Below are 16147 nucleotides of genomic sequence, written 5' to 3' on the forward strand. Positions count from 1 at the left end.
TATCATTTACATTTCAAATGACATGATTCAGATTGGGGCATTTTTTTTAAAAATATGGGGATTTTCAAAAATATCCAAGTTGCAAAAATTGTTTCTAAAAATATGATTCAATGTCATTTCCAATCTCTTTGCAATCTTGTTTACAATGCTAGTAACAACCTCAATTACAACTTCGATTGTTTTTTTTTTTTGAAAATAAGTTTAAAAACATGGATATTTTGCAAATTTCCCTTCAAATTATCATTTCAAGATCTAAAGTTTATACCAACATTTGTTAGTCTTTGATTTCAAATAAAAATGGATATTTTTGCAAATTTCCCTTTAAATTATTATTTCAAGATTTAAAGTATAATCATATATCTTTACTTTTTAGCTAACTTGTAAAGATATAAGATTAACGGGACGGGTGTGTGAGTGTTAACTTGTATAAATATAAGATTTAACAAGATGGGTGTGTTAGTGTATTATTTGCTGGTTTATATATGGCTATATTTTCCTATTATAATCAGAGAGAAGGATTAAAGGATTCAGACCCTAAATAAGATGACGGCAAATATAAGTGTAACAAGGCAAAGGCCCCTGACAAGCATATGTGCCGACTCTCAAAACCTTGAGCTTCCACTTTTTCTAACAAAAGATAGCGAGACAAAATTCTACGGACAGAACAATCAGAAGTACTTAACAGCGCAAACCAATAGGCATCAAAGCATGTGCATAAAACAAAACAATCACACTGAGTTGCAACACGAAACCAGTTTAACAAATTGCATTCTAGCAGAAGACAATAAGGAAGTTTGATGTCATTTCAATGGCGCATAACATAAAACATAAAAAATTCCATTTAATCAGGTCCTTCTGACATATAGCTAAGCTTCTATCCAATCAGGTTTTTTATCTGTCGAAAGAGCCAGAAGAAAGCAGTTTATTATGTCGTACATGCTTCCAGAGTAAGGACATAGGAGACATAAACCAGCCAACTCTTTTTTCCTTCTCTTTCGTTTGTCATTTTGTAACGAGAATGAAAGTCTCAAAGGTAATTACTTCCATCAACCAGTGCTTCCAGTGTCCTTGCTTCTAGTTTATTCTCGTCAATCCACATAGAACTTTGCCTGCGGAGATCCTCTTTCTTCTTCTCCTTCTTCTCTTGTACGAGGTTTTCTCTCTTCCTCCAATATTCAAGTTTTTCTTCTTTTTCTTTCAACTGCAAATAAGTAGTGCAAGAAAGTAAGAATGCAATACTGAAAATGAGTTACAGAGTTATAGTGTTGGCCGTTGGGTTGGAGATGCTCTTAGTGGGTGCATATATAGTTTGTATATGTCATTAATATAAGAAGTCATATTAATTACAAAAGTTGGCTATAGAACATAGCAGACACTCGTACCTTGATCTAGCAAGCAAAATTTTCTTCAAAAGCAACAAACTATCTACAGATTCTACACCGTAGTGATATAGTCCTACGGCCAATCTATACAGAAGACGACCCCACAACAATCATCATGGCTCAAAAGAGTGAAGAACTTTTATTGTATCATAACTATAAAACAATTATATACTCCCTCCATCCCACCCATTTGTTAACAGATTTTTATTGCACTGCTTGGCACGCATTTTAAGGTGGATACGAAGTATATTTTCATAACTTATTTTTCAAATTTTCTTTTTTTTGAATAAAAAACTAAACATTAACGACGACGAACAGTAGACACATGTACAAGGTGACTCGAACACAACAATAGCACATAGAATCACCAGCTTAATTACACTCATACAAATTTATACTCTCACAGACTAACATAGCCTAAAACATATAAAGTAGCAAATGAGCTTGCTCAAGTCATAGAACAGAAAATTGTAAATTCATTGACAAATGACAAAGCACTCAGCCTTCATCAATTAAAGAGGTAAAACAATAGCTCAAAAGGCTCACTTCTATCTCTATCAATATTCCACAGAACAGCCCCGTTTGTTAAATCCATTTCATCCCCCGTAAAGATCCAATTTTCTCCCTAGTTTACACTTCCATATGATTGTCGAAACATCCACAACTCTAACATCATAAACTAATTGTCATTGCCATCAAATCTCAAAATTACACTAAACCTTACTCATATACACACTAAAGAAGCCAATTTTCACTTTCCACCAATACTTGCATAATACGACACAATATCCGCAACTCTAATATGTTAACCAAACCATCACTCCCATCAATTCTCGAACATGCATTATCTATACACACACACACAAATAAATCAAATTATCAATAAATGATACTACATTCTCTACTCCAATATCATTCCCTAATTGGTCATGCCAGCAATTCCCGAACACACATATTACACCCACACAAATAATCCAATTTTGATCAGCACTTCCATAAAACCCCACAAAAATCCAATTTTATCGACACTTTCACAAACAATAAAGCCAGCATTTTCATAATTTTTTATAATTCACCATACAAGCATTCGTCGAAACTCCTCCTCTTCCAGCTTCCGCTCCGCAGCCCGGACCTTCTTGGCCTCCAATTTCGCCGCCTTCCTCTCCTCATTCGCAACCCGAAGCGCCTCCCTCTTGGCCTCATCTTTCCTCGCCTTCTCAGCCCTCATCACTTCCATTTCTTGCATATACTCCTTGCGCACCTCCCTCACTTGCTTGTCGTATTGTCGCCGGAGCATGGCGAGCTGCCATTGAGCTTCTTTAGGGTTCTTGGGCGGGTCCCAGCTGCTGAGAAATGGGCTTGGGGGTGAGTAGGTGTGGGTTTTCTGGTGGTGGGTGTGGTGGGTTTGGGAGGGCGGTGGTGAAACGGCGGCGTATGAGCGGAGAGAGGTGAAAAGGGGGATTAGGGTTTTGGGTTTTGACGGTGATCGGAGAAAGAGTGACATTGTGAATGGTTGTGTAAATGAAAAGGGCTGCAAGTTCACTTCAAAACACTCGAATTACTCGGTTCATATTAAATTAATAATTATTTTAATATTTTCCAATAAAAATGTATATTTATACATTATTTTCCATTTTTTTGATAAAATATAAATGATAAACTTTTATTCAGAAAAAAAATTAGGACATTATCTAAAAGTATATAATTTTTTACATTTTCAATAATGTGCACAAAATTAAAACAACTATTATTTTGGAATGAAGGTAAAATTCCGTAAACATGATAATTTCGTATAGGGTCGCGCTTAAGAGAGAACCGGTCCTTAAAATAGAACCATGGAACCACTGAAGTTCTGCTGCGGAACCCTAAATTTTAAATAGATTTTTAAGATCTAAATCTAAATACATGTTTTTTTATATTTTTTTATTATTGTGTATTTGTGTGTGTTCAATAATAATTTTAAAATCTAATACATAGATATTGATTTTTTTTATTTGTGAAGTTCTGCCGCAGACCCATTCGTATAAGGTAAAATCATGTTTGAAATTATTTATGATACTACCGTCTTTAAAAGTAAGTCGTATTACAATATTTTATCTCTTTGTTAATAATGATTGGTACAAATTTTTTTATTTATTTTTGCGCAGGTACATATAGGTTGATAAACAATTGAAATCAAGCAAAGGAGAAGGTTAATATCAACCATCAGACTTTACATTTAAAAACTATCACTACGGAGTACAAAGTAGTTTTGCAGCGAGAAATAAGAAACTTTCGAAAGGATAGAAAAACTCATACAAGAGCAAGCAAGAAATATACAGCAAGAACAAATCTACTTCAAGGAATCGGTACAAAAAATATTTGAGTACAGTACATGATGGGCAGTGATGGACTAACAGATGGACTATTAGGTAGTACAGATCCTGAAGCTAACACACACCATCTTCAAGAGAGAAAGGATAGTCGATATGAATTCGTTTAGGCATCATCAAATAAATTGCTTAAGAAACTCAGTCGCAACTAGTCTCCCTCTTGTGCTCATGGATAGCTTTAGCTCGCTAATCTCTTTATCAATATCCTGCATGAGAGATAAAAGAAAAGGCAATAAATAATCTTCTGCATCAGATTATTATAGGTTTTTGGCTGGGGATAATCAACAGGACAGACACTAGGAGATATATGTGTGTTTAAAACTTGTATAAGAAATGACTTATTAGAAGTTCGCACTCCACGAGTGACATAAAAAGTCGCATCTAACCAATTTTGGCACTCTGCAGTTTCCTCAGACGTTTATGTTTTTGCACCAATATCATGACGTAGATGCACAAGTAGATGGATTTCTTAGTTCGTGTGTTATTAGGATACATAGACACACTACTACTTCTTAGAACTCCTTTAGGCTTAAGTACATTCGGTTCAACAGCTTAAAGGATATGGCCATAACATGTAAGGTATAAATATGAGGCCTGTTGGTTGCAGAGTCAAATTATGTGGAATGTACTATTATTAGATATTAATGTTAAAAATGTCTACTATTTACTAAGGTCGTATAAAGATGCAAAAACAATAATATGCTCAACCATATTAGTAGTCATTGTCTGAGCGTATATTATCAATCTGCCTAGTAAGTAGTAACTGATTAGGAACACATAAAACAAGTACACGAGAGAGGAAGTCAATACTAGAATTTACCTCCATGAATTGCACAATAAAATCTATAAGCTTATTCTTCTGCATGTCCTCACAATGATAATTAGTTATAAGAAAACTAATATCATATCCCTGAAAACCCACGGCACAAGGGCAACAATATTAAGATGCAAGCAATAAAGTAACACTATGGATTAAGCTTAGGAACAAACATGTGGCAGATTGGAGTGCTAAAACAAGAGGGCTACATCACCATGATTTATCCCTTTATAAAATCCAAGAAAACAATACTGTGTGTGTATATATTGGTGTATAAATTGTAATTTGATAAGGCAAAATGGGGAACAAAATCCCCATAGACGAACGTTATCCCTATCTTTAAACCACAGGTCCAGTAAGATTTCTAACCCACATTGTCTATTCAAGACCAAATTTTTAGTGGAGCACTTCATACCAAGATTTTTATGTTTAAAGGGTAGATGGCATTGCTTGAAAAAACAGCGACCATGTTACATCAGAATATAACTTCCATCATATTATTACACTAAAGTCCTTTAACAATAGATATTCAACTGAACAATAAATATATCATAGGATACAGCACATTTTTTGAAAATTTCTTCTAATCTATTAATATGTATTTGTAATAGTACTGATAATTCTGTTTGCACGCTACCAACACATATTCCAGTCAGGGCAGATGAAGATTTAAATTTAAGATTAGCATCAGCTTGTTAGTTTAAATATACCTGTACTGGCTGTCTCCTTAAAACCTGAAATGCTTCTGCCCTCATAGATAAAAATCTTAGAAATTTTTTTGCCAGTATGTTTTCAAGTTCATCTGCCTGCTTTACCTATACAGCAATAAAAATGATAATATTGATAGATCTTGTTACACATGTAGGAAATACAATAAGTGACTTGCAGAGTGCTTACAATTTCGGGAAAATTATCCTAAAACTTAGGCAACAACTATTAATGCTTCTCATAAAGGACAATGTAACTGAAAGAGTTTTTCATTATCAGATTTGATCAATTTGCGAGACTTTAAAAGCAGCCTTGAGCTTAATAACTAGACTACATGATCAGTCCGATAGTTATTGCCTAAGCAGTCTATACTACTATATGATGAACATACTTCCTTCCAAATGGAAGCTGCCTCCTTTCTCCTCTTCCATTTTCATTGAAAAATTAAAAAAGGAGATTGCACTTGTGGATTATATTGTGAGATGCATAATACTGTAGATGAAGAAAAAAGAACACACATATGGTACTAGCATAGCCTTGGCACCGTGCAGGTCTAGTGAAAATTCATGCAATATGATGCCCGACAAGATCATAACATAAGTTGGAAAATAATTATACAATTAAATGTTCTGAAAATCCTTCTATGAATCACCTTAAGGCTAATCCGCAGTGAATTGATAGAAGTTTCTATCAAGCACTTCTCAGCCTCATTTCGACATATCAAAACCTACAAGAAGAAAACAGCTTTTTAGAAACACTTTTTCCATTACATTGCTGTTCAGGCCACTTGTATCACGTAAGATTAAAATAATGAAAAACTAGCCCATACTTCTATACAAGAAGCTCAATTTTATGCAGCTAGTAAGACCATTAGATGACGTTACTTTGTTCAAGAATTTTACTGATCTTTGTTCCAATACTTGTACATGTGTTGACAATGGAAAACTGTAGACTGTGAACCAACTTCTTCAGTATTTTTTATTTCTTCTGATCATATAGTTCTACATAAAATGACAAAAACAAATAATCTTACAGGATTGAGCAGAAGTTCTGGACTGGTCCTGAAAATTGAAAGAAAAAATTATTAACTTGCTATTTCAAATGTAAAAAGATCAAGTAAATTTGACATATTTCAAATGATGAACTAACAAGAATTCGTGGTTCAAAAAGTTATGTGCTTCTTCAATTTCAGTCTCTAAGATCATCAAAAAGTTAGGCATAGATCCCATAAGAATTACAGCATGTTAAAATTTTCAGAAAATTGATATACGAGGAAAGGGTAGATGCTAATTTAGACTTATAGTACTTTATCATGGCACCATGTCAAAATATACAAAATAACTATGATCTACTTTTAACTCTCTAATTCCTAAAACATATAATTTAAAATATGCTAAGACTCAATTAGCCAACAGGTAAATCTTTCAGGTACTGATTATGTACTTCGAGATAATATCAAACCTTAATTCAGAGAAAATGATTAGTAAGATACAGAAATAAAGTATATACGTACTTCAATTCAACCTCTGGTTTGTTATGTCTTTCAACTTCTTGGCAAGGAAAGTTCTGCAACCATCATTCAGTAAAAAATATGATTAATACATAATATATGCAATGAATGGTTTATCATAGATATACTCATACATAATGAGGCCAAAAGGAAACGAGAATACTGTTGGAGTTCTTAATGGTAAAAGCATGTATCAATATTGTAATTAGTGCTCGCAATAGTCAAAGTAATAGTATAACTAAAACCTACTATCAAATGGTCTTCAAGTTCCTGATGACTGGCATGGGTGACTAGTCTCACTACGAGAAGCTTAGAACTTAATACCCTCGAAGAGGCTCTCACCAAGAGGAGCAAAAGGGATTGGAGATGCAATTTTCTCATGAATTCGTAATTTAAAACTTGACAGGGCTACCTAAATAAATTTTGCAAACAATTTGACCTGGCTCAAAATTACCAAGACCATCTTTTGCTATACAACAGAGAAAAACTTGATGTAAATTAGTTAATAGTTAGTCCATAGAGACATCAAAGCCACTAAGACTCTTCTGGACATAGATCACCAGAAAATCACAGACTCTGGTTTGCCAAGCTTGATGAAGAGGAAAACATCATATTACAATTAGAGTTGCTCCAACTATGTGAAGTCTCTTATTCACTTCACATAAGTAATTTGAAGTCAATTACTACTACAGAATAAAGTTATTATTTCAACAAGTTGTGAATGAAAACTACATGTCTTCTTGATTGGGAAAAAAATATATCTTGATTATCTTCGATCACTTCATAGTTAATCTGAATTTAGTCCGACTGCTCACGACATACAAGAACAAAAATGCAATGGAGCTTATTGATCCAAGGTCGGGCTCAAATCACAACAAATTAAAGGCAGCAAGAATGATGAAAGTATCGCTACTATACACTAACTCACTGCCAGCACTTAGCCCAGCTAATATGTCTTCCGTCGCGAGCACTCTTAAAAGGAATGTCTAAAATCAGAAGCTAGGCCTTAATCCAGATACGAATAAGGGTGATTCTACAAGTTGCTAAAATCGGAACTTCAAGTACTTGTTCAGAAGCCTTCGGAGATGCAGCTAATAACATAAAGTACGGCTCTAATCATTTGTATTCTAAAAACTGCTTTCGACTAAAAATCTAAAAACTTGCATAATTTATATACACGAGCAAACAAAATGTACATGATTACAGTCAAAATCAACACGCATTTACGCGTAGCGACCTGTAAACACATAGCGGCCTCGAGAGTGTTTCTGATGCAATTCAGGTACAGTTTCAACGGATTGCCCTGAAATTTGGAAATATTCATAAAGTTAGTTAACCTGGAAACCCTAATTACAGAAATTGAAGCGAATGCGAGGAAAAGAGAAGACGCACCGAGGCTGGCTCTTGCCGGAGATCACGACGCCACTGGTTCGCCGGAGCGGCGGCTGATTCTTTTCCGAACATTTCAAGCTCCTCGTCTTCTTCTGCTGTTGTTTTGTGCTTCAGTCACCTGATCTCGTCGTTAGATTGCCAGCCTCCGTACTTTTTACATTCTCGCTTTTACCCTCTAAAATCTTCCATTTATCGAAAAATCTTAAAATTTTTAGTTAATTTTTAAAATTATTTTATACTCTTATTTGATTAAAATTTTATTTATCTTATAATAAAAATCAATAATCCCGATTTCTAAATTTTATGTGATATCTTCTTATTTTATTTTTCAAACTGAGCGGCCGTTTGGGTGAGTTTAAAATAAATGTTTCTTGTTAAAATAAAAAAATGGAGTAAGAAGTTAGAATCAAGTTAAAACTTATAAGTGATTAAAGTGTTTGAGAAATAAGCAGAAATCCAGAAACAAAAGTTAGCATTCTTAGCTTTTTATAAGTGTTTTTTGACTTTTTACACAAACGATACAAATAAGTGTTTCTAACTTATAAACCAGAAGCCCGACTTTTAAGCCAGAAACAAACACCCCCTAAAATACCCTGTTTCAATGAAACTGAAGATGCATATATTACGTGCTTATTTAAAAGTAAGTACTCCCTCCATTCCAAAATAATAGTCGCTTTGACTTTGTACACGTATTTTGAGGTGCAAAAAAAACATACTTCTACATGTTGTTTTTGAAATTTTCTTTTTCTAAATAAAAATAGAGATGTTAAACTTTTATTCAGAAAAAGAAAATGTCAATAATAATGTGTAGAAGTATGTTTTTTTTACACCTCAAAATACGTGCACAAAGTCAAAGTGACTATTATTTTGGAATAGAGGGAGTAGTGTTATTAATTACTACAATGTATAATTTATATATAATTTAAAATGTATAAATATAAAATAACATTTATGACTATTATTTTTTAAAATTTTTCGAACAAATTCTTCTATTTTTCCAAAAGAAAAACCGAACTCACTCGTCCTCTCTCCTCAACAACTAAAAAACCTCGCGAAGTGTGAAAAATGAAATGAATTCCCCACCTATACATACACACAATTCCCAAACTACCTAACAATCGATGGTGAAAAAGCAGCTGCCTGATTGGCTCAACAGCTCTCTCTGGTCCTCCAATCCGCCTCCACCGCCGGCCGATGACCCCTCTCCTTCCGATCACTCTCCGTTTGACCGGAAACCGGTTGTTCCGGTGACTCCGCCAGGGGCGATTGAACCGCCGGAGCCGGTGAAAGTTGAGGCGAGTGATCCGTTGCTTGATGATGCTGTTAGTGATCATCAGGATGAGTTTGAGAATGGTGCTAGTTCGGTGAGTTCTGTGGTGGAAGATGCTTCGAAACAGGCTCAGCTCTTACACGAGGTTGCGTTTACTCTCTGTATAGATGATTGGATGTGTTTGTTTGTTTGAATTGTCGTTTTTATGTGAATGTGATTTTGTTTGACCTAATTATGGGGAGAGAGAGGGGGAGGGGGAGAGAGAGAGGGAGAGGGAGAGGGAGAGAGGGAGGGAGAGAGTGAGAGAGGGAGGGAGATGCTGATGATGTATTCAAGTGTGATTGATTATACTGAGAAAATACTGAGAACAACGAGTACTGATAATTCAGTGGTGATTTGTTTTTCTAGGGATAAGTACTGCTGTTTAATTTAGTGCAGTAAGCCAGTATTTATATGTATTGCTATCACACTTATAGATTGAAAACGTTTGGTGTGTATTGATGCATGTAACTTATTAATTGCTTTTTTCTTCAATTAAACATGATATTACTTAACTAATTTTAAGAGAGCTGACAGAGAAAATGAAATTAATAGGAAAGAGTAGTGTTTGAGTTATTTGTGGCGAGATAGTACGTTTCAAGTATCTAATCATGCCGATAGTTTAGTAGCTTGTATAAGTATTGAGATTGAGTAACTGATAATTAAATGGCTCATAATTTATTGTTCCGATATATCGCTGTTTCTCAGTTTAGTCCAGTTATGAACCTAATATCATAATGAGGGCTTAGAGAGGAATAAGAAAGAAAAAAATATATATAAAAATGGTGTTTTGAGTTTGATTCAATTATCCGAAAGTTGAGTAGCTTGTAAGATAACTGAGAACGAGGAGTTGTTGATGATTGAATGACACATCATTTTGCTCAATACAGTGCAGTTATTATATGTATTGTTGCCCTCCAGTGACTGCCTATGATTTTATTTGTGTTGTGATATTGATTATATGTTTGTGCTGAAATAGATTTCGAACAAGGTTATCAGTTTGACTGAATTGCGGAGACTTGCGTCACAGGGTATACCTGATGGTGCCGGCGTCAGAAGTGCGGTTTGGAAGGTCTTCTGTCCTTCAAGTGTTAATTATTTGATGTTAGTATAGTTAGATTGACAATTATTTTTTTTGTGACTTACTGATTTGTAACGTTTTCAGTTGCTATTGGGGTATCTCCCGGGTGATCGAGCGCTTTGGCCTTCTGAATTGGCCAAGAAGAGGTCTCAATACAAGAACTTCAAAGATGAGCTTTTGTTGAATCCTGTAAGTCCTACTTCATTAATTAAACATCTATTCAGTTGATCTTGTTTTGCGGTATTATATAGTATAAATTGTTATTTAGCAATTGTGGATTGTTCATAAAAGTGGCGTTACTCAGTGACCAAACTGAGTGCCATCTGTGTATATCTTCAACACAGTTATATATTTGAGTGTTAATAGACTAACAGCTTTTGAGTGATCATTTCATTATCTTTGCATATCTCGAATATAATTTGGAGGAAAGCAAGCACTATATCGAAAATGTGTTCTTTGTGCATGTGATCAATGAATAAATTTCAGGTAAAAGTGTCTCGGCTTCTAGATTAGCTGTACGCAATAAGGAGGTTGTTAAGTGCTAATTTAAACTTCTATATGAGACTGCATGTCCTGGTGCTATCTGTGTAATGTGCATTGAACATGCTTTTTTCACTGTCCGATGGTGGTTTAATGTTAAGTTTTACTTAAATTGCAGTGTAATAAAGTCGTGTGCCGTCTTGAAATTACAATTGAAACTTTTAATATAAATAAAAACAGATATTGGAAGTTGCTGCATTAAGGAGTTGTTTACCCAATATAGCCAACTGGAATAATCCAGTAGCATTAGATGAGTTGTCTGCTACTCTGCTTGTAAGCCTACTTTAGGAGTCATAATTGATACCTGAATTCATGCATGTGCCTAATTAGTGGATGAAGTGTTGTTTATTAGACACAGGAATGTTACAGCCATCAAAATCATAAGTGCTCCTGTCAAATGTTTTGAAAAATATATTTGTGTTTGCCTGATCATAGAGTTTATTTGTTACTTATTCTGTGTGTATATATTATTTCAGATATAGTATGTCTACTTGCTTAATATCTTATTAGGATAGTCAGTCGAGACTAATGTAACTAAATGGTGAAGTTTTGTATTATCTGTTGCAATCTGAGTGATTTATGGCTAGTCAGTCAGAAATCGCAAGGAACAAGGGTAACTCCATCAATTTAGACCCTGATGAAACAAGGAAGGAGAACAAAGGTTTACTTTCAAGATCAGAAATCAGCCATGATGAGCATCCTTTAAGCCTAGGGACAACAAGCGCCTGGAATAAGTTCTTCCAGGTACCAGCCTCTAGCTTTTAAAACCATGGTGCATACCTATAAAATTTGCGATTACAAATTTTATTGGGATTCATCACTCATCAGTCATCACTGTGCAGATATTCCAATAAAATCTTGGCATCGAGTCTCTTACATGGGTAGAAGTACCCACATAGTGTAATAACTATTGAAAGGCATATAGGTTGTCAAAAGTAAGCTATTAGCATTAGTTTCATGAAATATGAAGATCATTGCATAATTGCATTAGTTCTGAGAAGTGAGAACAGCTAGCTAGGTTCAGTGGAGTTAAATACCAGGTCACCACTCCTCATCTTTGCTTCTCTGTTTTATATGATTTATGATTTGGGTTGGTAGTTGTAGTTCCTTGTTAAATTGACAAGATGAGGATAGGAATTAGGAACTTATGATCTAAACACTGAAAAATATTTAACTGAGTGTCTTGTATCATGTATTCATATCAATTCCTCAGACTAATAGCTAAATTATAGGCACTTCTAGATCCATGTCAGAACTTAATGCTTTTACGAAGATTCTTAATTTTGCAGATCTCTCATATAGTTCTAGATCTTCTTCACTCATTTATCCAATGGCTTACCAAATTCTTAGCTTGTAGCTTCAAACGATGCTTCACCTGTGCATCTTGTACAGGCTTTGCAGTGTCATATATGGGAAAATTGATGCAGGCTTGTTGAAGTTGCAAACTAGTGTCTTGTATTATTTTCAGATATGCATAGGTAACAAAAACTGCATTCCCTGAATTGAAAACCTTTGCTTTGTAGGACACTGAGATCATTGAACAGATTGACCGTGATGTGATGCGTACTCATCCTGACCTTCATTTTTTCTCCGGAGACTCGCAGTTTGCAAAATCTAATCAGGCAAGCTCTGGTCATGTATCTAGTGAACTGATTTCTTATTGAACACTCTGTTTAAATCCTTTGGTTACTTCCAGGAGGCTCTGCGAAGTATATTGATCATATTTGCCAAATTGAATCCTGGTATCAGATATGTCCAAGGCATGAATGAAGTGTTGGCGCCTTTGTATTATGTGTTCAAAAACGACCCCGCCGAGGAAAATGCAGTAAGTAACATCTCTTGATGCTTAAGGTTCCACTCTGATACATAATTATGTTTTCAAATAGCAGTTTTCTATGTTCACATACTTAAACTAGATTGCCTTGCAACAATTATTCTTATTATGGTACTCAACAATTTCTATACGGTGTTCTTGCGTTCTTGCATATCAAATCTGAAGTCATTCTGCTTGTTAGCTTGAGCAGGTTTAGTGATATGTTCATACATTTTTTGGACAGAGCTGGTTCACATTTTTTTCTAACATAATGAATTTTATGCATTTTGAAATTATATCGCATGGATATTTTAGAGGTTATGAATTGCAGCTTCTTTATATCCGCCCCTTCTGGATTCATACAAACTTCATATGTATATGTATAAATCATAAGATAGTTCTCTGGGTAGAAGAGTAAATGGATGATATATAATATAGTGGAGCCTTCTCAAACAAGATTATTAAAGTCTGGCATAATGTTTGAAAATAATGTGCAAGGTTATCACTTCACGCATAGGTCTTCGGTCTTAGTTGAGCATCAAGCTAAACGAAATTCTCTTCATGAAGTCTTTTAGTATCTCCATCATATACATATTGCACATACTTTAACATCATTGTTTTCATGTTTTTGGTTTCCAATTTGTGCAGTCCTCCGCGGAAGCAGACACATTCTTTTGTTTTGTGGAACTGATCAGTGGATTCCGCGACAATTTCTGCCAGCAACTTGACAATAGTGTAGTGGGTATACGATCCACGATTACAAAGATGTCACAGCTTTTGAAAGAGCATGACGAAGAACTCTGGCGCCATCTTGAGGTCACATGTAAAGTAAGACACCCACGACTCTGGACTCCTTTTATAATTTAAGTTGACTGATCATAGAAACTTTTTATCGCTTGAATACTATATTATTTCCGTTCAAGGTACTCCAGATCCATATTACAAAAAGTGCATTATATTCGGTCTCTATTTACTATTATGAATTGAAGTCGTCAAGAAATTAGCCATGGATCCTGATGGAAGTGAAAGACTGGTCTTATTTCACTTGGTCTCCCCTTATCTACTCCATCATTCTCTCTTTGCACCGACTCCCTGGACTAATGTAATACTACATAAACTTTTCTTCTTAGCTGTCCAAATGGTCAATATATGCATGACCACCCGCGGTATGTGCTATCCCCTTTCATAGGCACTCTAGAACTCATGTATGCGACTCTCCTATAGTATGTTCTGGGAGCAGCTCTAGGAAGTGGATATATGGGTGTACATTAGAAACAACAGGTCTTAGAAGAAAACAAGTGGCCCTTTATAAGTATGTTGTAGAAGAAAACAAGTGGCTCTTTTTACTAGTACAGATAGTTTTACAAACGTGCCGGAGTGGACTTTCCTCCTGCTAACTACGTTTCCTCCTCAGAGCTAGCTGTCAATAATCACATTTCCCCCCTTATACCTAGCAGCTATAACATAAGAAATATGGAAATAGATTTATGACTAAAATAGTCTCTTGCTGGGTCTTCGATCCTTGTAAAATGTGTATCATAGAATTATTGTCATTCCTGATTCTGATGTTTTTAAATTGACAGGTAAATCCCCAGTTTTATGCATTTAGATGGATCACCCTCCTATTAACCCAAGAATTCAATTTTGCGGACAGTCTTCACATTTGGGATACACTCTTAAGTGATCCCGAAGGTCCTCAAGTGAGTAACTTTTGTTTTCTTCTCTCTGCTCATTAATAACTCTATAATTATATATAATAATTTTTGACGGGGGCTAAAAATTCAGTAATCTTTATATGAGTTGGGATAGGTTTTTAGTTTTCTTATTGGTAACTTGAAACCGTAGAGAAATCCTGGATTAGCTCCTAGCTACAGTGTGATTATATAAACTCGAAATAACAGGAGCAATTACTGTAGAGGCACCATGAATCAACTGTTAGTTAAATACTGTATCCATAGAGAATTCGATACAGCTGTTCATCCTTAAATAGGTCAGCCATTAGATCTCAAATAGCAAAGAAGTTTCATAGTGAATAGAACTGAGAGAAAATTAAGCAGGGAGGGAAGAAAATTTTAAAATATGTTGAGAATCCATTAAATGGAAGTAAATAAATTTATATACAAGCATATGTAGATTTAACATCTTTACTTCAACTGCAAAGTATAACAAGCTAACGGCTACAAAAACAACATGACATGCCCTTGCCGCCCCTTGGTATTGCAGGAGACATTGCTCCGGGTTTGCTGTGCAATGCTTATTCTTGTGCGGAGGCGTTTACTTGCCGGCGACTTCACCTCTAATCTCAAGCTGCTACAAAATTATCCATCATCAAACATTAGCCACCTGCTTTATGTTGCCAATAAGTTGCGGTCTCATCCTGGCTAGAGCAGGTGCTTACCCTATAAAGACACTGTACTTTATAATTGTGTTAGTTTGGTGTTTCTATAACTAGTTCTAGGTGGATGTAAATGTATTTAGTTGCAATACCTTTCTGTCTAAATAATTATTTGTCTGTGTATTCACAAAACAATTTTTTCGTCAATTAATATTATGTTTAATAAAACTTTTCCTTCTGTAGAAATAATTAAAATTATGGGAATTTGCCCCCGAATTAGCTTCCATCCTTTCTTTTTCCTTCTGGTCATTCTGTCTTGTAGATTGCAGTTGAAACATGGATGTGATTCTTTAAGCGCAGTCATCTGATGTTATATCAAAGTCTGGTTTTGAAAGGTAAAACAAACCGGATCTGACAAATCAATAATTTGTGGTCGTTTGTTAAGAAAATCGAATCAGTAGGTGTTTTATTGCTTTGCCAGAACATTTGCTTACAGCAATAAAGTTTAAATAAAATTTATATCTTATATTATAAATAAGTATAACTCTTGTTTCCTCTCAAAAAAAAAAAGTATAACTCTTGTTTAGTTTAACATAAGTTGATCCGGTAATTAAATGGAGGTCTAAAATCGATGATTCAAATCTAATTTAGTGGAGGTCTAAAATCGATGATTTAAATCTTTTCAAAAATAATCAGAGGTTAAGTTCAAACATATAAGTGTGTTTATCAATAAATTATAAAATAAATATTAATAAAAATTGTTATAGTAGGCGCGGAGTATCAACTATAGCAATATTTATGAAAATCACTGGTGTACACCATACGGAATCTTGATATTAATTATTGCTAATAATAATTTTGTATATTGTTTCAAAAAAAGAAAAAAAA

At 34.7% G+C, this 16147-nt stretch overlaps 3 protein-coding genes across 4 annotated transcripts; 1 reads left to right on the top strand and 2 right to left on the bottom strand.

The window, feature by feature from the left end:
• Positions 1 to 697: 697 nt before the first annotated feature.
• On the bottom strand, positions 698 to 2925 carry LOC108197512 (uncharacterized). The gene is made up of 2 exons (XM_017365159.1): positions 2464 to 2925; positions 698 to 1201 (listed from the first exon to the last, which is right to left on the bottom strand). Exons 1-2 carry the CDS (start codon positions 2884 to 2886, stop codon positions 1028 to 1030), a joined length of 597 nt encoding a protein of 198 aa, XP_017220648.1. The 5' UTR covers positions 2887 to 2925; the 3' UTR covers positions 698 to 1027.
• A 649-nt stretch (positions 2926 to 3574) lies between these two features.
• On the bottom strand, positions 3575 to 8343 carry LOC108197372 (actin-related protein 2/3 complex subunit 4). The gene is made up of 8 exons (XM_017364970.1): positions 8182 to 8343; positions 8027 to 8092; positions 6793 to 6845; positions 6313 to 6340; positions 5932 to 6006; positions 5282 to 5386; positions 4575 to 4664; positions 3575 to 3960 (listed from the first exon to the last, which is right to left on the bottom strand). Exons 1-8 carry the CDS (start codon positions 8251 to 8253, stop codon positions 3871 to 3873), a joined length of 579 nt encoding a protein of 192 aa, XP_017220459.1. The 5' UTR covers positions 8254 to 8343; the 3' UTR covers positions 3575 to 3870.
• An 844-nt stretch (positions 8344 to 9187) lies between these two features.
• On the top strand, positions 9188 to 15487 carry LOC108199960 (uncharacterized). 2 transcript variants are annotated; one of them, XM_017367992.2, is made up of 9 exons: positions 9189 to 9596; positions 10470 to 10562; positions 10656 to 10760; positions 11703 to 11855; positions 12635 to 12733; positions 12808 to 12936; positions 13573 to 13752; positions 14508 to 14624; positions 15148 to 15487. In XM_017367992.2, the coding sequence occupies exons 1-9, from the start codon at positions 9303 to 9305 to the stop codon at positions 15307 to 15309; spliced, it is 1332 nt and encodes a 443-aa protein (XP_017223481.1). In that variant the 5' UTR covers positions 9189 to 9302; the 3' UTR covers positions 15310 to 15487. The 2 variants fall into 2 exon arrangements, with proteins under 2 accessions (XP_063939284.1, XP_017223481.1); XM_064083214.1 differs by lacking the exon at positions 11703 to 11855 and having other exon boundaries at positions 9188 to 9596.
• The last annotated feature ends 660 nt before the right edge of the window (positions 15488 to 16147 follow it).

This window comes from Daucus carota, chromosome 8 (assembly GCF_001625215.2).
Source record: "Daucus carota subsp. sativus chromosome 8, DH1 v3.0, whole genome shotgun sequence".
NCBI classification, from domain to species: domain Eukaryota; kingdom Viridiplantae; phylum Streptophyta; class Magnoliopsida; order Apiales; family Apiaceae; genus Daucus; species Daucus carota.